The sequence below is a fragment of the Cetorhinus maximus genome, chromosome 11, assembly GCF_964194155.1.
Source record: "Cetorhinus maximus chromosome 11, sCetMax3.hap1.1, whole genome shotgun sequence".
Taxonomy (NCBI): Eukaryota; Metazoa; Chordata; class Chondrichthyes; order Lamniformes; family Cetorhinidae; genus Cetorhinus; species Cetorhinus maximus.
The window spans coordinates 124,141,898-124,165,558 of NC_135889.1; the positions used below are offsets into that span (position 1 = coordinate 124,141,898).

At 42.9% G+C, this 23,661-nt stretch overlaps 1 protein-coding gene across 3 annotated transcripts in view; it reads right to left on the reverse strand.

The window, feature by feature from the left end:
• Window positions 1-23,661, reverse strand: part of LOC144686895 (ATP-binding cassette sub-family B member 6-like) — a 213,843-nt gene that overhangs the window by 79,598 nt on the left and 110,584 nt on the right. For all 3 annotated transcript variants that reach the window (XM_078552722.1, XM_078552721.1, XM_078552723.1), the window contains exons 14-15: window positions 11,228-11,285; window positions 10,143-10,247 (exon numbers count right to left, since the gene is read on the reverse strand). In XM_078552722.1, the coding sequence (XP_078408848.1) occupies window positions 10,143-10,247; window positions 11,228-11,285 (163 nt within the window). The remainder of the gene's footprint in view (window positions 1-10,142; window positions 10,248-11,227; window positions 11,286-23,661) is intronic.

Below are 23,661 nucleotides of genomic sequence, written 5' to 3' on the forward strand. Positions count from 1 at the left end.
TTATTCTGTAACTATGCCCTCTAGCTCGAGATTCTCCCACTATTGGAAACATCTTCTCAACATATACATTGTCAAGCCCCCGCAGAATCTTATACATTTCAATAAGATCACCCCTCATTCTTCTAAACTCTAATGAATAAAGCCCTAATCTGTTTAACCGTTCTTGATAAGTCAATCCCTTCATCCCAGGAATCAGCCTAGTGAATCTCTTTTGAACTGCCTCCAATGCCAAAAATAAATATGGGGACCAAAACGGTACACAGTACTCCACATGCGGCCTCACCAACAACCTGTACAGTTGTAACAAGACTTCCTTATTTTTAAATTCCAACCCCCTGGTAACACAGGCCAAAATTCCATTTGCCTTCTTAATTACTTGGGACATTTGGTGCTTCATGCACAAGAACACCCAGATCCCTCTGTGCTGCACTTTTTGGAGTCTCTCTCCATTCAAATAATAGTCTGCATTTTGATTCTTCCTACCAAAGTGCATGACCTCACACTTTCCTACATTAAACTCCATCTGCCAAGCTTTTGTCCACTCACTCAACCTGTCCATTTCCCCTTGCAGATTCCTTATGTCCTCATCACAACATGCCCTCCCACCTATTTTTGTATTGTCAGCAAATTTGGATAAATTGCCTTCTCCTCCAAGTCATTAATATAGATAGTAAATAATTGAGGCCCTAGGACTGATCCTGGTGGCACTCCACTAGTTATGTCTTTCCAATCTGAAGAAGACACATTAATCCCGATTCTCTGTCTTCTGTGTGTTAACTAATCCTCAATCCATGCTAATACATTACCCCCAATATCGTGAGCTCCTATCTTGTGCAATAACCTTTTATGTGGCACCTTATCGAATGCCTTCTGGAAATCCAAATACACTACATCTACCGATTCCCCTTTATCAACTCTGCTTGTTATATCCTCAAAGAACTCTAACAAACTTGTTAAACATGATTTCCTTTTCACAAAACCATGTTGACTCTGTTTGATTGCATTAAGCTTTTCTAAATGTCCGGCTATTTCTTCCTTAATAATGGACTCTAGCATTTTCCCAACGACAGATGTTAGGCTCACTGACCTATAGCTTCCTGCTTTTTGTCTCCCTCCCTTCTTGAACAGGGGTGTCACATTAACGGTTTTCCTATCCGCTGGGGCCCTTCCGGAATCCAGAGAGTTCTGGAATATTTTGATCAATGCCTCCACTATCTCTGCAGCCACTTGACTTAGTTAGACTGCTGTGAGAGTCCGTCACATAATCCAGGCCAACTTCAGGGTAGAGTATACAAAGATAAACATTAGCTCCTCGCTTATCTGATATCTTTGGGATGTTTATAGTGTCCTCCACTGTGAAGACCAATGCAAAATATTAGTTTAAATCATCTGTCATTTCCCTGTTCCCCGTTATCAATTCTCCAGTTGCATCTTCCAAGAATGGCAAAAGAACTAGAGGCAACATGAAGAAAAACTTTTTTTTTACACAACGACTGGTTAGGATTTGAAATGCATTTCCCGAAACAGTATTGGAAGCTGATTTAATAGTAGCTTTCAAAAGAAATTACATAAAAACTTGAAAGAGAAAACGGTGCATAAAGAGCATATGGAGAAAGAGCAGGGAGGGGGACTAACTGGAGTTCAAAATAGCTGTCACAGGCTCAATGGGCCTTCTTTTGTGTTATATTATTCAATGAGCACTCCAGTACAGCACTAAGGAAATGCTGCATATTTGGAGATGGCTTCTTTCAGGTGAGATGCTAAACGAAGTTCTGTCAGCTCTGGTGGTTCTGCTGAGCGAAGCGGCCAGGTGAGGTGGAAGGAGGAATTGACACACAGGACTGAAGAGCTACAGTGGAATTTTTTTTTTTAAATAGGAGATTGCAAACATACAGAATATACCAGCATAATAAAATTGAGGAACAATGCTAGCTTTGGGTTGCCATGGACAAATAAAGAGGTTAGAGACCAATTAAAGTTGAACAAAACATATGAACATACGAATGAGGAGGAGCAGGCCACTCAGCCCATTGAGCCTACTCTGCCATTCAATAGAATCATGGCTGATCTGCTTGTGTTTCGAATTCCACAATCCCATTTGCCTCCGATAACCTTTCGCCCCCATAAAGAATCATAAGAATAATAATGAACAAAATGAAAGCAGAATATATAAGAAAATATAAAAGAAGTAAGAACAGAATAAGGAAGGCCAAGAGAAATTATAAGGAGAGCATTCCAAAGACTTTAAACGTAACAGTTAAGTGTTTTAAAAGTATGTCAGTAGACGTCAAATTGTTAAAAGCGAGATGGGACTCCTACACCTAGCAAATTATCAATTTATAGACGCTGAACAAATGGCAGTAATATTTAATAGGAACTTTGCATCGACCTTTACTAAAGAGAAGTATATCGTGGAGGAGGTGAAGTGGATGAGTACAAGATGAGCAATCTCATAATAAATAAAGAGAAAATTTTAGATAGGCTAAGGAAAACAGGGACAGATGGGATAACATCCCATGGTCCTGAGGCAGTCAGGAGGAGACTGCTGAGATCCTTGTACTTCTATTTCAGGCTCTATTACACGTGGATGTGTGCCGGAGGACTAGAACGTGGCCAATGTAGTACCCATTATTACAAAGGGAGACAGAGCCTAATCCGGGTAATTAAAAGGAATGCTAGTTTAACATCTGTGGGAGATGGAATTGTAGAGTATTTAATTAAAAATGAAATTACCATGTGTCTAGTTAAAGATCAAAAAGCTAGAAGTAGCCAGCACAGATTTTAAAAGGGGTGTTCATGTTTACTATGCAGCCGCAGAGAAATCTTTGAGGATGGTGGATGGGAAAAGGTAGTGTTTATGGACTTTACTAAAGTTTGTATAAGATATCTCACAGGATATTAGTAGAAAAGTTTAAGGGATATAGAATTAGAGGGAGAATAGAAAAAAGCGTTTAGATGGAAGATGATAGAGAGTAGAAGTTAAGGGCAGTTTTCCATAGTAGTTGGAAGTGGGTACTCAGGAACATTTTCTACTGCAGTGTGTTTCCAGTCCAACAAGAAAGGAGGCACTGCTAGATCTGGTTCCAGGGAATGAGGCAGGCCAAGTGGATCAAGTGTCAGTAGGGGAATATTTAGGGGATAGTCATCATCGTAACTTAAGGTTTAGGTTGGTTATAGAAAAGGACAAGAACAATTCAGAGGAGGAGTAATTAACAGGGGGAAAGCCAACGTCAATGGGTTGAGAATGGATCTGGTCCATGGAATCGCAGGTTGGCACACAAAACAGTATCTGAACAATGGGATGCCTTTAGAGATGAGATAGTTCAGGCACAGTTAAGGTATATTCCCATGAATTGACTACCAGGGCAACTCCCTCCCCACTGTATACCACTATGCTGCCATCTCTGCTCGGTCTGTCTTGCCAGTGGGACAGGACATACCCAGGGATGGTGATGGTGATGTCTGGGTCATGACCTGTAAGGTATGATTCCATGAGTATGACTGTCAGGCTGTTGCTTGACTAGTTTAAGAGACGGGTCTCCCACTTTTGGCACTAGCCTCCAGATGTTAGTAAGCAGGACTTTGTAGAGTCGAAAGTTCTGAGATTGCCACTGTCGTTTTCGGTCGCTAGGCCAATGCTAGTTGGTCTGTCCGGTTTCATTCTTTTTTATTGACTTTTTAGTGGTTTGATACAGCTGAGTAGTTTGCTAGGGCATTTAAGAGTGAACCACATTACTGTAGATCTGGAGTCACATGTAACACAGGCCAGGTAAGGACGGCAGATTTCCTTCCCTAAAGGACATTAGTGAACCAGATGGGTTTTCACAACAATCGACATTAGTTTCATGGTCATTATTAGGCTTTATTTTTTAATTTTATTTTTTAATTCCAGATTTTTATTGAATTCAAATTCCATCACCTGCGTACCTAAAAATATGTCAACCTGGTGAAACTACAACACAGAACTACTAGCGTACCAAACAGTATAAGCAGCAAGTGAAGAACAGAGCTAAGCAATTCCACAACCAATGGATTCAAACCTGGGTCCCCAGAACATTACCCTGGGTCTCTGGATTACCAGACCTGTGACAATAACACTACGCCACCGCCTCCCTCAATTGAGGCATTCAAGAGGGAATTGGATTGTTATCGAAATTGGAAGAATTTGCAGGGCTATGGGCAGAAGGCAGGGGAGAACCACCAGGTAAACTGTTCCTACCAAGAGCCAGAGCCATGGGCCAAATGGCCTCCTTCTGTGCTGTAACATTCTGTGATTCTGGGTAGTGGTGTCCCACAGGTTTCAATTCTGGATCATTTCTGTTCATTGTGCATATCAGTGATTTGGATGCAGACCTAGAGGGAATCGTCTCAAAATAGAAAGCATTAATTCTTTAGTCGACCAAAGCAGCTGCAGAGGGATACTGACGAAATGGGGGAATGGGCTAAAAATTGGGAGCTGAAATTCAATGCCAAATGAAGAATAAATTGTGTTGTGAACAGAAATAGGCTTGCTGCTGTGGAAGAGCAGGGAGATTTAGGTGGAACAAGTTCATATAGCATTAAGGCAATACCTTGGATTAATATGACTGAAAAACTCTAATAGAATTATAGGTTTCATCATAATAAGTATAGAATATTCTGGAATCTTACAGCTCAGGAGGCAGCCATTCAGCCCTTCAAGCCGGAGTCAGCTCGTTAAAAGAGCTATCCAATTTAGTCCAACGGTCCAGATTTTTCCTAATTAACCCCCAAATGAGTCTTCTCCAAGTATATAAACAATTACCTGTTAAAAGTTTCTATGAAATCCTACTGAGTTTCGCACAGTAGGAAGGCTATTAAGACTTGGAAAGGGATCAACGTAGATCCACTAGGGTGCTATCATAGGTAGTGCGTTCCAGATCTTAACAACCCTCTGTGTCAAGAAATTTCTCACTGCCCTCTAGTTCTTTTGCCAATTATATTTAATCCAGGGCCACTGGTTACTGACCCACTTGCCCCAGAAATCCGTTTCTCCCTCCTTCCCCTATAAAACCTCTCATAATTTTGAACACCTCTATTAGTTCTCTCCTTAACCTTTAATGTTCTGAGGAGAACAGTCCCAGTTTCTCCAATCTCTCAACATAAAATAAGTCTTTCATCCCTGGTATCACCCTTGTAAACCTCCTCTGCACCCTCTCCCGAGGCCCTGACATCCTTCCTAAAATGTAGTACCCGGAATTGGACACAGTACTCCAGCTGAGGCCTAACTAGTGATTTGTAAAAGTTCAGTAGGGCTTCCCCCTTTTTTTTTAAATTCAGTGTCACTATTTACAAACATAAAAAGCGTGATACAAGAGGTGCTGATGAACCTTTATAAAATCTTAAGAACTCAGCTGGCCTTTGCACAATAGGGAGCCTGTTGAGTCTTTGGAGAGGGTCACTAGGATGCTGCCTGCTAACAGGACACATGAATACAAAGAAAAATTTGAAAAGCTGGGCCTATTTCATAAGTTGGAACAATGAATTTTGTTAGAAATGTTTAAAATGATGAAATGTTGGGACAGAATAGATAGAAACAGACTATTTCCAATAGTTGAGAGGTCTATAATGAGGTGGCATCGATTGTTCTAAATCTCTTGCATTTAATCTACAGAGAGCAGAAGAAACTTTTTCACAGAGTTGAGACACTCTGGAACTCACATCGAGGATTAGTGGCTAAGGCTGAAACTATGGCCAGAATTTTCACACAGACAGAGAGGCTCTACATCTTAGCAAAAATGGCAGAGGAGGCCCACATCCGGAAGTTCTGCCCCCAAACCCGGCCTCCACCATTTTTACAGGGGAGGGAAATGGAGGCACAAGTGCAGCTGCCTCAGTCAGATCTGATTTCGGCTAGTAGGTTGTCCAAAACACGACTTCTGCACTTTAGACCAGGTAGGAGAAGGTCTAAAGCTGTCAGAGTTCTTTGGAGACGTAAGATATCCTTTTGGATATGGTCAAGGGGCACCTTTGAGAGAGGTAAGATACTGTTTGGGATTGTTAAAATTAAACATGAATGTGCGTAAGAAGTACATAAACTCATTGGGCCTTTTACGAGAACTGTCAAGGAATTTAAATGTCTTTCCCTTTAAATATTAGAAACAACTGTCTGCAGAGTTCTAAAAAAAAATCAGTGCTTTGCTATTCATTTTGTCTGTTGACATAAGCCTGAGGGCCATTATAACATGATTAGTGCTGCATGACTGATTTCACAACCTATCATCATCACAGTGGGATGCCTATTAGTTCACAGTTTGATTGACAGCTCCAAGTGCTTATAAAGTCTTTGAAGTGGGACTATGAATACAAATGTTTGTTTTCATAATAGATGAAAATAAGTTAAATGTAGTGAATGGGTTTTCAATGAGAGTGTTTTCTTTTGGATATAGTGAATTCATCAATAGACCTTTTAAGAGCTTTTAATCTCAGCATGGGTCCTGAGGACTGCCCATGGTGGATACAGGGTGAGTTGGCATGGTAATTGCAAGTGTAAAGGATGGTGGGTGGGGGTGAATGGTGTTGGCATGAGTTGGCGCCAAGTTAGTATGGGGACTATAAAGGGCCATGTGGGTGGGTAGAGGGGTAAAGTTGGAATAGGGTTATAAAGGGCTATGGTGATGGGTGGAGGCCATGGGGTGGGGTGGGGGGGGGGGGGGGGGGGGGTGATGCACAGGAAGGGTGGAGGGCACAGATTGGCACAGAGGATATGAAGGACCACGGGGGGGGGTCATTAGAAGGGCATGAGTTGGCGTGGATGGGGCATGGGGAGGGAGGTGAGGGCTGTGTATTGTTTTATTCATTTTTTCATATCTTTGATAAAATGCCAGAGCACTAAGGCAGGCCTTCTGCCCAGCCTGCCTCCGAACTCTATTTGGGGTCACTCACCATGACTCCTATTTTCACCCACTGTCCCCGCCCATCCTCCTTCCACCCTCTCCCCCTCTCTCCCTATCCCGGCCGAAAATCAGAACCTCCGGGGCACTTTTTCCTGGGTTGGGTTTGCGGCAATTGTCCCAACTCTGTGCTCCCAAGCCAAGAGTGAAAGTTCAGGCCTTATGTTAATAACCAAATTTAGAGTAGGGAGGTGGATGAAGGTATATGGGAAAAGCAGGAAAATGGAATGGCAACAGTAGGTGAGCCATGACCTTACTCAATGGCGGAGCAGATTTGAGATGTCACATGTCCTGCTCCTATTCTTATGTTCTGATGGAGCAGGTCAGGTGGAATATTTGCTCAGCTGAAGGGTAAATGCTGACACGGGCTAGATGCGATAAATAATTAACTTCTCGTGTTCTAATTCCCGTGATGCAAACATCCTGGGTTCAAACAAGTTAAAATTGCCACTGCTTACAAGCAGCGTATTTACCGGACACCAGCGGCATGCCAAATCCTTGATCGCTGTCACACAAATGATAGAAAGGATATAAAACAATTATTCTGCCTCACTTTCTGTTACAGACTTTGGATAGATGAATGAAATAAATGTTCCAAGTGTGAGGCATGACTGCTTACTGCTGTTTAGTTGTTCAGGTGGTCAGGTTACCCAACTTGTAAACAAAGTTCAAGTAAATTCTTTAAATCTGAACATCCACAAAATGAACAATTGATGCTGGCTTTGTTATATATGGTAGAGTCCATGGCGTGGAACCAGCAGTTCAGTCAACCGGCTGAGGCCGGAGATATGTAGGCCTCAAAGGATCTGATCACACTGTTGCAGCTATTTGTGCAAACGAGTAGGAAGCTGAAACACATATAAAGGGGAGAGGGGCAGGAAATGAAAGAAAGTGCCCTACTGGTTTGTAGTTCATTGCCTCCGTTCCTGCATGTTTATAGGGCTGAAGGCACAGACTCAAATCTTAATCCCATATCTCACAACTGCAATCCTTCAATGTACTCTGTAGAACCAGGGGTGTTTTGCAAGCACCTATTATTACAAGTTCAAAGTCTTGGTAAAAACACTGGAACAACATTTTTTTTGCCCTGACATTTCACTAAGAACTCTCACTGAGATACAGAATGCTGCAGGAGAGACCATATGTCAAAAAACAATAAACATCTTCAAAAGGATAAGGGCGTTTACTAAACCATTGGAGAGCCCTTGATCAGCAGTCACTCCAGGTTTCTGATCTGGCTTTGCTCATTGTATCAGTGATGTCTTTATGTTCTCACATATTGAAATAAATATCTACTTCTTAGGCAATCTCTCTGGGTCGAGGGTTTCCGCTCTATTTCAAGGCGTTTCGAGATGGCTGATATGCACGATTTGCAGACTCGACAAGTGGTGCCTGAAGAGTCGGGTAAATGAGGTGTTTGGAATTTTGTACATTCTCCCCGACGCCTCAAATTTTCCTCCGCATGTTCCCAGAGTCTCTCGACGCCTTCCCGAACCTTCTCCGTTTTGGTCGGTCACAAGCCAGGGAGCTTCCCATGAGTCAGCAGAGATATTTGATCCCTTCAGGATTGCTTTGAAGACATCCCTTAGGAGTTTCCACTGTCCTCCTGGGAGTCGCCTGACACGACGGAGTTCCAAGGAGAGCAGCTGCTTTGGGAGGCCGGTGTGAGGCAAGCGAACAATATGTCCCGCCCGGCGGAGCTAGTTTTAAGTGATTAGCGCCTCAATGTTTGGCATGTTGGCTTCGAAGAGGACGCTGCTGTTGGATGCCTTTCTTGTCATTGGATTTGAAGGATCTTGCAAAGGGACTGCTGGTGGCACGTCTCCAGTGAAGCACACAAACTCGCACAGAAACAGTCCGAGATTCCACTGCTTTTAACAGATAGCCTAACCAATGCCAATATGTGATCTCCTCGCTTTCTGCTGTCTTTGTATTCACTTGTATTCCCTCTATCTGCTGATTCTTTCTATTCACTCATTGTCTGTTTGTTCACACTTGTTCTTTTTCTCTCCTACCCTTTTTCTCACTGTTATATTCAATGCTCGTTATACTTTTCTCACTGATTTCCTTTCCTTCTCTCTCTCTCCCATCTTTCTTTTTCCCTGTTTTCCCTCTCTGATCTCTTTCACTCATTCCACTTTTTTTCCCCTCGCTCCTCTCTTCTCTGCCTTCTTACCGGTTTTCCCTCTGTTCTGTTCTCTTCCTCTGTTCACAGGGTCACAGAATTTCAATGGCACAGAAGGAGGCCATTCGGCCCATCATGTCGGCACCGGCTCTCCAAATGAGCATTATGACCTAGTGCTGTTGCCCTGCCTTTTCCCTGTGCCCTTGCACATTGTTTCTATTCAAATAATCATCCAATGTCCTCTTGAATGCCTCGATTGAACCTGCTTCCACCACACTTCCAGGTAGTGCATTCCAGACCCGAACCACTCGTTAATGTGAAAAAGTTTTCTCTCACATCACATTTGCTTCTTTTGCAAATCACTTTAAATCTGTGCCCTCTCGTTCTTGATCCTTTTACGAGTGGGAACAGCTTCTCCTTATCTACTCCGTCCAGCCCCTCACGATTTTGAACATTTCTCCTCTTAGCCTTCTTCTCTCCAAGGAGAACAGTCCGAACCTTTCCAATCTATCCTCATAGCTGAAGTTTCTCATCCCTGGAACCATTCTTGTAAACTTCGGCCGCACTCTCTCCAATGTGTTCACATCCTTCCTATAACGTGGCACCCAGAACTGTACACAATATTCCAGCTGAGGTCTAATGAGTGTCATATAAATTCAGCATAACCTCCCTATTTATAAAGCCCAGGATACTATACGCATTATTAACTGCTCTCTCCACCTGCCCTGCCACCTTCAATGATCTATGCACATATACACCCAAATCTTTCTGCTCCTGCACCCCCTTCAAAATTTCACCCCTTATTTTATATTGTCTGTCCATGTTCTTCCTACCAAAATGCATCACCTCACACTTCTCCACATTGAACTACATCTGCCACCTATCCGTCCACTCCACCAACATGTCTATGTCTTCTTGAAGTTCCACACCACCCTCGCAGTTCACAACACTCCCAACACAGTCCTGCTTAAGGCCAACATGCGTTCTGCTCTCTGGATGGGGCTGATAGACACTAGGCCCCATTTGAGACATACATGGTTTCAGTCTCAACACTTGAAGCTGATCAAAGCTCTTGACTTTCTTCTCGAATAAGTATCTACTTTTACCTTTGAGATGTCTTGGCCATCGATTTTAATGCAGCCTCCCTTGACATCATAAAATCGGAACAGCAGTCGGATTATGGTGCTTTTCCCAGATCCAGAAGGGCCAACCTAGTGCAAAAATACAATAACAGAACCATTAAGCCAATGGGTTAAACGGCCTCCCGTGCTATAAATATGTACAGTTGCAGGATGTGAAAAATGTTCACTGCAGAACAAAAGGTTTCAAAGAGACCTTCAATGGCCTATTGGCTTGTACTTGTGATTTAAAATATTTGTTTCACCTCCTCAAATGTACACAAATGGCATTTGCACTCTTCCCCCATGCCAATCACACTTATGCCCCAACTCATAAAAACCCTCTTATCTCAACTCTTCAAAGATTGAAGTAGCAACAGGTCCATTGTGGCAATGAAAGACTAGTTGTGAGGAGAGAGGGCAAGGGACAATGCAGTGATTGGACAGTTTGTTGTCAAGGAGAGAGGAAGTGCAGTAAAACGACTAAGTAAGTAGGTTAACTTATAAACTGCTTGCTAGGATGGCAGGGTCAGGGACAGGGGGATAGGCTGGTGTGTCCTGGTGCAGGATCCATCTTGTCCAATGAACTGATCTAGGCAGCAGCACCAGCTGATAATGCCCTGGACGAGGACTCTATTTTTACTATAGTCCTTTGTTTAAAAATTAATTCTTGAGATGTGGCTGATTCTGGCAAGGCTGCATTTATTGCTCATCCCTAGCTGCGTGGAGAAAATGCTGATGTGCCTTCTCTTCGAATCACTGTAGCACAAGTGGTGATGGTGCTGTCAACACTGGGTATTGCCCAGGAAACCAAAGATCATCAATTCATGAGCATGATTTGGGTTAGTCCTATAAATTATCCAGATATTAATAAATATCACTACCTGGATATCAGGCGGTCCTCCACCTGCGTGGGCGTGGGTAATGGTGGAACCCTCTACCCGGGTGAGAATTGGATTCATAAATATTTGCCACAATCTGATTTTATTCCATTGGTACTAAAGATACGTATACCAATTGAACCAAGTTTGGTGGAACGTCACTCACACACTCATTGCAGTAAACAGACTTACCAGGGCCAGTGTGTGTCCAGGTGGAACAGTGAATGATACGTCGTGTAAGATTTCCTTACTGTAAGAGAAAAAGAAAATAAAACTTGTGTTAACAAGGATTAGGAAAGGTAGGCCATCTGTGGTTGAAGATTGCACTGTTCCACTCGCCTGGAGTAGATGAGAACTGAATGGGGTCCCCCCCTTCCCAGGTGAGTATTGGGTTCATGAATATTTACCATCCAATTACAGTAACATTCTACAAGTATCCAAAGATACAAGGAAACAATACATTGAACTTCAGAGTTTATAAACCTTGTGGGCGGAAATGAATTAGGCAGCATTGTGCAAACCTGTGGTCATTTCATTTTCAATGGGGAAGTTTCTATTTGGGAGTCCGGTTCATCTCTAAATCGGCTCTCCTGCGAAGTAATGTCCGAGAAAATGAGATGATGAATTTCAGCACTAACGCAAAGGATTTTTTTTTTTTTCAGTAAAAGTTACCTTTCCCCCTAAATTGCCCCAACCACCAATTACCCCTGTTGCTGTTGACCCATACTGGCTCCCAATCTCTCAAATCTTCCAATTTCAAAATACCATTCTCAGGTTTAAATACCTTTAACCCAACTAATATATTTATAACAGGTAGTTAGCATAATCCGCTGAAGTTTTTCGAGGATGTGACTAAACTAGTAGATTTGGCTATCCAGTTGTCATTATTTAGTTAGACTTTTAGAAAACATTTGATATAGTTCCACATGCAAAGCCTTTAAAAAATTGAAGGTCATGGAATTAACTACAAATTAGTTACAGGATATTGAAACTGGTTTTGCAGCAAGAAACAGGGTAAGTGGAAAGAAGTAAATCTCTTGGAACAGAGTACTTTTTGCATTACAAAGCTTTGATGATCACACCAAGAAATGTGGCAAGGTGACAAATGTGAGGGATACCAACAGCATTCTGGATTTATTAAGCAAATGGATACTTGGATATAATTCAAAGTAATGTAAAGTATACATTGGAACAGGAAACAGCAAATGTGTGCAATACAAAAGGATATTTAGTGACTGTGAAGCCGTTATCAACCAATCAAATACTAGGTGGCACCTAAGGGGCATTTAACTGGAAATCAAAACAAGCTTTTTAAAAAAAATTCAATCACAGGATGTGGGCACCGCTAACAAGGTCAGCTTTTACTGCCCATCCCTAATTGCCCTTTTCAGCTACTTTCTTGAACGAACCACTGCAGCCCATGTTGTGAAGATATGTCCACAGGGTTATTAGGTAGGGAGTTACAGAATTTGAACCAGCAAAGATGACAGAAAGCTTATATATTTCCAATTCAGGGTGGTGCGAGACTAAGAGGAAAACTTGCAGGTGGTGGTGTTCCCCAACACACCTGCTGCTCTTGTCCTTCTAGGTACCGTGTTTGGAAGGTGCCTTTGAATTGGCGCTCGCTACAGAGCATCTTTTACACACTGCTGCCACTCCTGCGCTGGTTGTGGAGGGGGACAATGTTTAATGATGTGGATGGGGCACCAATCAAGTGGGCTGCTTTATCCTGGATGGTGTGGAGCATTCTTCTGAATGTTGTTGGAGCTGCACTCATCCAGGTAAGTGGAAAGTATTCCATCACTCTTACACTTGCCCGTTAATCTTCCCTCTTTCCACTGTTCAAGGCCACTAACACTCCTTCCTGGTTAAGTAGCAATCTACTTATGCTTCTTTCGATTTAGTGTTCTGTATTTGGTCTTCATGATGCAGTCTCTTCAACAATAAAGAGTCCAAATTCAGATTTGGTGACCACTTTGGGGAACAACTTTACTCAGTCTGCAAGCAAGGCTCCTAGCTTCTGGCTGCATGTCATGTTAATTCTCCGCACCACTCCCACTTTGACCTGTCTTTGGCCTCCTATACTGTTCTAATGAAATTGAACAAAAACTTGAGGAGCAGCACTTCATGTTTTGATGAGGCACATTACAGCCTTCAGGACTCTCATAGAGTTCAATAGTTTCAGGTCATAACCATTGCTCCAACCTTTTTTTTTTACAAATAGCAGCTGTGGTAATGATTCTGCTATTGCCATTTACACCTCCTCTAAACCTATCTTTTCCATCTTTACTTGTTTCATTACCATTCCCCTATTGCTGTATACCGTCAACGTTTTTAATCTCTTCTGCCTTTCATCCTATTACAGACTTTACCTTTAGTTCTTTACTCTCTCGCTCCTCTTTGCTTTCCCTGCCTCTGTATTGATTAAAACCTGTAACATCTCTTTGGCTAGTTCTGATGACACGTCATCAACCTGACATGTTAACTTTGTTTCTCTTGCCACGGGTGCCATCAAGATAGGTTCTCGATTGGTAAGGGGATCAAAGGTTTACGGGGAGAAGGCGGGAGAATGGGGTTGAGAAACTTATCAGCCATGATTGAATGGCAGAGCAGACTCGATGGGCTGAATGGACTAATTTCTGCTCCTATGTCTTATGGTCTTATGGACCGGATATGTATTTCCAGCATTTTCTGTTTTGTCATATTTATGTAGTTCATTTCACACTCACAGGACATCATAAAAAAGTAATTTATTGGCTGGAATGCACTTTATGTACAGCTTGTTGGCATCTAAGAAGCAGGCAGTCCATTTGCACAAAGGAAGCTCCCAAAACATAGGAGTGAGATAAATCTTTAGGCCATCTGTTTTAGTGACGTTGGTTGAGAGATAAATATTGGCCAGGACATGGGGGAAAAACTCCTCTGCTCCTCTTGGAATAGAGATAAGGAATCTTTTACATCCATCTGAAGCGGCTGAAATGGCATCAGTTTAACATCTCTGACGGTCCATCACTCCCACGGAGGTGCCAGCCTAGATTATGTGTTCAGATCTTTGGAGTTGGCTTTAACACACAACCTTCTGACTCAGGGACAAGCGTACTGCCACTGAGTCAAGGCTACTGAATGCTGGGTTAAAGGACAGAAGGTTAAAATGAACAAATAGCAGGCAAGTCGTTTTTCATCTCTCTCCAAGCGCAGTAGATAGGACTGAATCCCAGTTGAGGAATCAATATTGGCCATGACGCTGGGGGGGAACACCACTTTTCTCCTTTGAATAGTGCCATTTGATCTTTCACACATAACAGTTGTCTCAATACTGCATTGAATTGACAGTGCTCAAGTCCCGGGAGTGGGATTTGAACTCATACTTGCTAACTCGGAGGCAAGAATGCTACCTATTGAGCCATGGCTAAATAGTTGGTAGTAAGTAGTTGGGATTGAGTCCATGATGGGGCTCGTAAAAGGAGTGGCTGGGATAAATGGCAAAATGTAGCATCCAGTGCTGACCGATGTTTCCCTATACACTGTGCCACCAGTGACTTGATTAAAGAAAACATTGAACGAGATAGGAATCGATGGTGCCAGAGGCACTAATCCACTTCATTTACATCAACATCACAGCGTGGTCATTACAGTTGGGATTGCTTGTAGCAGAAGTAAAGTGATACAATTATGGTGTGATACTGGTGGCCAAAAGGGGAAAGGATTTACTGAGCCTGATAGAGTGACAGAGCAGGATTGCAGGGGTGGAATGACACAGGAACCTGGTTCTGAGTGATTACTGAGCCTGATGAACAAGGAAACAAAGGTGGTCAAGGAGAGTTATCCAACCAGAAACTAAGGCGTACAAAATGGCGAAAACCAGTGGTAGGCCAGTGAATTGGGATTTTTTTAAGAGCCAGCAGCAGATGACTAAAAAGCTAATAAAGAGGGAGAAAATTGATTATGAAAGTAAATTGGCAAGAAATATAAAAACAAACAGCAATAGCTTCTACAGGTATACAAAAAGAAAGAGAGTGCCTAAAGTGAGCGTGGGACCCTTGGAGGATGCGACTGGAGAATTGATAGGGGGGAAATAGGGAAATGGCAGATAATTTAAATCAGTATTTTACATCAGTCTTCATGGTGGTGGATGCTATAAACATCCCAAAGATATCAGATAAGCAAGGAACTAATGGGAGGAAAGGTCTTGTAAAAGTCTCCATCACGAGGGACAAAGTATTTGACAAACTAGTGGGACTGAAGGCAGACAAGTCACCAGGACCTGATGGCCTGCATCCAAGGGTTTTAAAGGAAGTGGCTGCAGAGATAGTGGATATTGCTCGAAATATTCCAGAACTCACTGGATTCCGGGAGGTCCCAGCGGAGTGGAAAACCACTAATGAGACACCCCTGTTCAAGAAGGGAGAGAGACAAAAAGCAGGAAACTATAGGCTAGTCAGTCTAACATCTGTCATTGGGAAAATGCTAGAATCCATTAATAAGGAAGAAATAGTAGGACATTTAGAAATTAACACAATCAAACAGAGGCAACATGGTTTTGAGAAAGGGAAATCATGTTTAACAAATTTGGTAGAGTTCTTTGAGGATATAACAAGCAGAGTTGATAAAGGGGAACTGGCAGATGTAGTGTATTTGGATTTCCAGAAGGCATTTGACAAGGTGCCACATACAAGGTTATTGCACAAGATAGAAGCTCATGGTATTGGGGGTAACATATTAGCATGGATTGAGAGTTGACAGAAGACAGAGTCGGAATTAATGGGTCTTTTTCAGGTTGGAAAGACGTGCCACAAGGATCAGTCCTAGGGCCTCAACTATTTACTATCCATATTAATGACTTGGAGGAGGGGGCAGAATGTAATGTATCCAAATTTGCTGATGATACAAAAATAGATGGGAGGGCATGTTGTGATGAAGACATAAGGAATCTTATGGATGAACATTGTAGATATTGACTATAGCAGATACAACTGCAGGCTGATTAAGTTCTTCCAGGCTTTCAAATTCAGTAAAGCTGCTTCTGAATCATGAGTAGATTTGTGATTTAGGTTCAAGTCCACTGGGGAACGCTTTGAAAATATTCAAAATTTATTTCACTTAAAAACTTCAGGAGGCAGAGAGAGGTAGAACAGAAGTCAGGGCGGGTGGCCCCAAAAGTAGCGAGGGGTCAGAGGCGAGCACGAGGCGGGTTGGCTGACTCAGGCCAACCTGAAAGGCCTTTCTGAGAGGCCTCTCATTTGAGAGGTAGGGCGTCAATGCTGAAGTCTCTGTGTCTTGGAGAAGTCATTTCCTGGCACCACAGATACCAGACCTGAAAGAGAAGCTCTTTCTAACTCGGTCACCCTCTTGTAAAGTTTGACGCTCGGATTATAAGCCATCGAAAAGCTGCTCGCTCTCTTCTAGCTTTCCATTCCTCAAGCGGATTGTATTGTCTTTAGCTTGTGAGGGGAAAGCAAATCTCCTCATCTAATACTGTGCTGAACACATCTTACTTACTATAACTCGTGTGCATTACTGCAGGTGCTCCAGCATCAATGGGTGAAGCCAAAACATACAAAATGAGAAAACAGCAATTAGCATTTGTGTAGCGCGTTTAATAAGACGTGCCAAGCATATCACAGAAGCATATTTAAATGAAATCTGACACTCAGCCACAAAAAGGTAGTAGAACAGGTCACCAAAATCTTGGTCAAAGAGGTAAGGAGTGCCTTCACAGGCCCAGATTTTCACTCCTTGTTCAGGTGTGCAGAGAATTCCTGGCTCCGCAAACCTGACCTTTAAAAACGGCTGCCTGAACTTCCAAATTTCAGTCCGAGGGCGGGCTAGAACAAGTGCTGGGGCGGACGACCCCGAAAGGAGTGAGCAGTCGGAGGCGGGCCTGATGCAGGTTGGCTAACTCAGGCACGAATAAAAAGCGGGGCTTTCTGAAAGGCCCATTTGAGAGGCAGAGCATCAATACTGAAGTCTCTGTGCCTCAGAGAAGTTATTTCCTTGTCAGGTGAGTGTCAGAGCTTCAAGTGTTGCCCAACTACTAGCTCACCCTGGAACAGATGGCTCATCATGGGCTTTCCCTATGGGAGAATTGTCATTGTTGCTGCCAAATCAATGTGTACCCTACTGAACCACTGAAAGCATGGAGTGGAGTGGATTCTCAAGACACAGCCATGGGCATGGCATTGTCTTGCCACCACTGACTGGTACAAATATTGTGCAGTCATGTAGTTATCTGCCAAGATTTAGCAGGTGGATGCATGATGAACAGTGCCACGCTCATTGTCCCATCCAACTGCCCTCCTGCCACCCATCTATCAGCACGCACCACACTTCTGACCCTTGGCCGGGTCCCTCACATCTGCACACTGTCACAGCATCAGTGTGACTAAAGAGGGGGGGAAAACTGTGGGGTTGTCAGTGGCCCTGGAGCACAGCATGATATCTTAGGAGTCACAGCTGCAACATACATGGCACTAAGCACTTGTGCAGAGCCATTCTCTTCAACAAACCTTAACAATAACCATTGATGCTATGGTGGAAATGGTTAGTTCGTGGAAGCACACAAAAGTGAATGAGAGCATTGTAATCGGAATGGCTCACCACCATTTTCACTTTACATTTTTATTTATTGAATGTCCCACAGAAGAGATGTGGTGGGGGGGCGGGGGGCGGGCAAGGATGGATCCAGCTGCCCCATGCTTTTCTGACCAAGACCTGCAAGCTTTGGTGGAAGAGGTCCAGTCCCCTACCCAGCTGGCTGCTGTAATACCCCTGCAGCAACCAAGGCGGCCTGGATTCAAATTGCAGCAGCCATGAGCGCAGCGTTCATAGATTCAATGCAGGAAAAGGTTCAATGTCCTGCTGTATTCTGGCAAGGTGAGTAGCTTGGCTCATCCACACAGAGCTCCAAGGCAAGGGCCATATCTGCATGCTGCAGCTAAGGTGCGAGACATGGCACAAACCTCTGCTTCAGCAATGAGGCTTGTATGTGTACACAGCTCATGCGCACAGAACATGTGGACGAGCACTGTGATGCACAGATGCAGCGAACAGCAATATCCGTTCATGCACTATAGGCTAGCATAAATTCATGGTGCCATTACAGGTGAAAAGAGTGAAGAATGCCACAGAGATGGCCTGGACTGGGGAAAGAGCCAGCGATGCATCCAACCCAGGGAGAAGATGGCCATGGAGATTTCCAGGGTGCCTGAACAGCCGTCTGCTGGTGATAGTGTATCCTTTCTTAAATATAGGGGCCAAAACTGTACACAGTACTCCAGGTGCGGCCTCACCAACACCCTGTACAGTTGTAACAAGACTTCCCTATTTTCAAACTTCAACCCCCTAGCAACACAGGCTAAAATTCCATTTGCCGCCTTAATTACTTGCTGCACCTGCATGCTAACTTTTTGTATTTCATGCACAAAAACACCCAGATCCCTCTATGCTGCACTTTTTTGGAGTCTCTCTCCATTTAAATAATAGTCTGCTTTTTGATTCTTCCTACCAAAGTGCATGACCTATATTAAACTCCATCTGCCAAGTTTTTGCCCACTCACTCAACCTGTCTATATCCCCCTGCAGATTCCTTAGGTCCTCACCACAACATGCCTTCATACCTACTTTTGTATCGTCAGAAGATTTGGCGTCACGTTAGCGGTTTTCCAATCCCCTCGGACTCTCCCGAAGACCAATGAGTTCTGGAATATTTTGACCAATGCCTCCACTACCTCTGCAGCCACTTCCTTTAAAACCCTTGGATGCAGGCCATCAGGTCCGGGCGACTTGTCTGCCTTTAGTCCCATTAGTTTGTCAAATACTTTGTCCCTCGTGAATAGAGACTGTTACAAGATCTTTCCTCCCATTTGCTCCTGACTTATCCAATATCTTTGGGATGTTTAGTGTCCTCCACCGTGAAGACCGATGCAAAATACTGGTTTAAATTATCTGCCATTTCCCTATTCCCCCTTATCAATTCTGCAGTTGCATCCTCCAAGGGTCCCACGCTCACTTAGGCACGCTCTTTCTTTTGTATACCGTAGAAGCTCTTGCTGTTTGTTTTTATATTTCTTGCCAATTTACGTTCATAATCAATTTTTTCCATCTTCATTAGTTTTTTAGTCATCTGCTGCTGGTTCCTAAAAAATTCCCAATCCTCTGGTCTACCACTAATTTTTAGTGCTTTGTATGCCTTAGCTTTTGATCGAATACTCTCCTTGACCACCTTTGTTAACCACGGGAGGTTCATCCTTCTCATCGAGTCCTTCTTTTTGACTGGGATAAATTTTTGTCGAGCGTTATGAAATATCTGTTTAAACGTCTGCCACTGCTCATTCACTGACCTTCCCCTTAATCTATTTTCCCAGCCCACTTTAGACAACTCTTTCCACAAACCTCTGTAATGGCCCTTATTTTAGTTGAGGACACTGGTTTGAGACCAGAGTTCCTTGCCCTCAAAATGAATTTGAAATTCTACCATGTTGTGATCGCTACCACCCAGAGGATCTTTAACTGATATCTCTTATTAATCCTACCTCATTACTAGATTTAAAATAGACTGTTCCCGGGTAGGTTCTGCAATGTATTTCTCGAAGAAACAATCCCTGATGCACTCTACAAATTTGTCTTCCATGTTACCCCCACCAATCTGATTTGTCCAGTCAATATGCAGATTAAAATCACCCATGACAATTGTAGCGCCCTTCTTACACGCCTCCATTATTTCCCGATTTATACTTTGTCCTACGGTGAGGCAATTCTTCGGGGACCTATAGGTGACTCCCACCAGGGAGGCAATGGCATAGTGGTATTGCTGGACTAGTAATCCAGAGAGCCAGGGTAATGCTCTGGGGAGCCGGGTTCAAATCCCGCCAAGGCAGACGGTGGAATTTGAATTCGATGAAGATCTGGAATTAAAAATTAAAAGTCTAATGACGTGAAACCATTGTCGATTGTTGTAAAAATCTATCTGGTTCACTAATGCCCTTTGGGGAAGGAAATCTGCTGGTAAGGACCTGGTCTGGCCTACATGTGACTCCAGACCCACAGCAATGTCCTTAAATGCCCTCTGAACAAGGGCAATTAGGGATGGACAATAAATGCTGGCCTAACCAGCGGTGTCCACATCCCATGAATGAATTTTAAAAATTCCTGTGACTTCTTCCCCTTGATATTCCTTATTTCCACTCAAACTGATTCCACAACACTTGCACCAATATCACTACTCGCCACTGCACTTCCTTTATTAACCAAGCTACCCCACCTCCTTTTCTTTTTTGCCTATTTGTCCTGAAAGTCGAATATCCTTGAATATCGAGTTTCCAGTCTTGGTCACCTTGCAGCCACTGTCTCTGTAATAGCTATCAAGTCATGTTCGTTTATTTCTATTTGTGCTGTCAACTCATCTATCTTGTTACAAATGTAGGTCGGTGAGTGCGAGTGAAAGCAACTTGGTGCAAGTTAGGATATGGGCAGAGTTCTAGATGAGCTCAAGCTTATGAAGGGAGCAAGATGGGAGGCCAGCTAGGAGAGCATTGGAAAAGGCATGAAAACCAAGAAACGTTGTTTTAAAATTGAAGGAAAGTTGGTTGAAACTTGATAAAACTTCCACATCAAGTTATCTCTTAATGATTTAAAAATATATACAGATAGACTGTCGTGTGTATACAGACATATGCACATCACCAAGGTAGACACACACAGGCAGAAATATTTAGATTTGTTATTTGAAACTGCTCAATCATGACATTTACCAGTCACACAAAAATAGAGGCAAGTACAGACACACAACCCACATGTTGGCAAAATATTAAGATCGACAAATGGTGTGCAGGAGGTTCACTGCCAGAGTTGGGCAATGTCATGAAAATATAATAATTTTCATAATATTGTGATTTATTGTAAAAGTAGGTTAATAGTGGGGTTTGGATTAATCTCTCTGTCTGAGGTTGCGTGTGGGGGATGGTGGGGGGAGTTTAATTGAATTGGAGGCAGCTAGTCTGGAGCTTTTGAAACGCTAAACATGTAAACATGGCTGAAGTTTTAGAATGTGAGGCGTGAGGAACATTTGCCTTTTTAGATAAACCAGAGTCGTGAATTTCAAAGAGGTGGTAAGGTGTTACACCTCGCCAACAGAGGCTAAGCCAAACAGTCTGCTTATTTTTCCCAAAGATTACTGATAATATGATTACTATGGAAGATTTATATTATGGAAAAAGTAAAATTGCAAAGACATATTGGGACAATGGAATTTACATTAAAAAAGGAGAAACCTGTATAAAGACATGAGGTTATGTGTAAGATGAAGGCATTCTAAGATCTAATAAGTGTGGAAAGCACCAGCCTCTATGCATCAAGTTGGAACCGAAGCTAAGAAAACTCACCATGAATCTCCCTGTCCAGGGTATTGTGTAGCTTTGCCTGGGTCTGTTGAAATTTATTTGTTTTTACTGTTGCCTTAGCGGAGGTGTAACTGGAAGTCAGGTTAATTAGGGGAGCTAGGAGTCATCATAGTAGTAATTTGTAAACTTATGTAGTGTTTAAAATCTTCTTCTATTAATAAGTGTTTAATTTAGTTTGGTAAAAAGCCTCCAAGTCTCGGTGGACTCATTACTACTGAATTCAAGGTACGCATCTCAAAATAAAATACAAATAGCAAAAACAGTTGTGGCAGCTGTTTGAAGTTTCCCTCTGGGGTTTGAGCAACTCAGCATTTACTATCTGCTGTGCCACAACAGGCAATCGGTAATCTTCTCCAACCCCACAACTCTCAGAGATCTGGGTGCTCCTCTAACTCTGGCCTCTTTTGCAACAGATTTCCTTCACTCCAGAACTGGTGGCCGTGCCTTCAGCTGCCTGAATTGTAAACTCTGGAATTCCTTCCCTCAACCCCTCCACCTTTTTCCCTCTCTCTCTCTCCTCCTTCAAGTCATTCTTTAAGATCTAGCTTTTTGACCAAGCTTTTGGTCATCTGTTCTAACATCTCTTTACATGGATGTGTGCCAAATTTTGTCTGATTACACTCTGGTGAAGCGCCTTGGGATTTTTAGCTATGTTAAAGCTGAAGTATAAATGCAAGTTGTTGCTGTTGCTTCTAACTAGTGATTTAAAAAAAAATCATAATACTAAGGCAAAGTGAGGAAAGATTACAAATACAAGCAGTTGGAGAGTCTAAAATCCTGAGTGTATATAAAGAGAATGATATGACCATGAATTGATTATCCTGGTTTCATTTTGTTTGTAGGACTCATTATCGAGACAGTATCAGCAGCAAGGTACAAGAATTACTTACACAAACACACTCGCTCATTTTCATTTCAATTTGACCAGCTGAGTGGCTTTAGAAGAAAACAAATCAGGGCCACATTTACATCTGGAGCAGACACCATTTAATTTGATGCGTTTGGCTACAGTTCTAAAGCGAAACACAGGAAACAGAGTAGGCAGACACCCAACCACATGCATTATATTTTTTTACTTCCTGCTAGTTTTCCACCCTCTGCTTCATGAGGTGTTAACTTTTAACTGTTAACTTCTTGTTGAATACATTGAAGGCTAGGATAAACAGATTTTAGTTTCTCAGGGAATTAAGGGATATGGGGAGCAGGCGGGAAAATGGAGATGAAGCCCAAGATCAGCCATGATTGTACTGAATGGCTGAGCAGGCTCGATGGGCCATATGGTCTACTCCTCCTCCTATTTCTTGTGTTCTTATGTTCCACAGGCACCAACAGCCCGCCTGTACCTTGTCCATGGAGCCATTCTTCAGGTCTGTGACTAGAACACACCATTTGATCGGAGCTAGACTTGATCCTGGCCTCAACACATCCACGTACCACAGTAAAGATCACTGGATAACGGGCAAGAGTGAGAACCCTGGCTACTGTTCCCCTTTCTTAGCCTCGGGCCAGTGAAACAATTTGAAGCACCCAGGTTACTCCATGGACTTAATAACATCTAGATCAAGACAGATCAGCAATTGAAATTTGGATCATTATAAAGTATTAAATAATTATAAAGGTAAAAAAAATCACACTGCACACAAACATTTAAACAGTGCAAATGTAGAAATAATCTGGAGGTTGAGTGGCTCTTCTTTTCCCAGAATGTAATGAACCTCTGGAGTGTATCGTCCACTGGTATGAGTGATGGGCAACGTGAAGCACTTCCTGTTTCTTGGGAGCCTCTTTTCGATGAAGGCAGACATTGATGACAAAATTCGTCATCGCTTCCCATATGCCAGTTCAGCCTTCGACAAGCGAGGAAAACAAAGTATTTGAGGACCAGGATCTCAAACTCGGAGCTAAGGTTATGGCCTACCAGGCAGCAGTGACCCATATGCTTCAGCGAAGTTGATGACCGTCAGCCGGCACCTCAAAGCACTGGAGAAGATTGGAGAAGTACCACCAGCGGTGCCTTGGCAAAAAGTTCCAAGTCCACTGGCAAGAAAGGCAGTCCAACAGCAGCATCCTCTCCCAAGCCAAGATGCTGATCACTCAAAACCAACTCTGCTGGCCAGGACATGTTCATACGCCTGACACCAGATCCCCAAAGCAACTGCTCTACTCGGAGCTTATTTGTGGCAGGAGACTCCCAGGAGGGCAGCGGAAATGCTTTAGGAATGTTCTCAA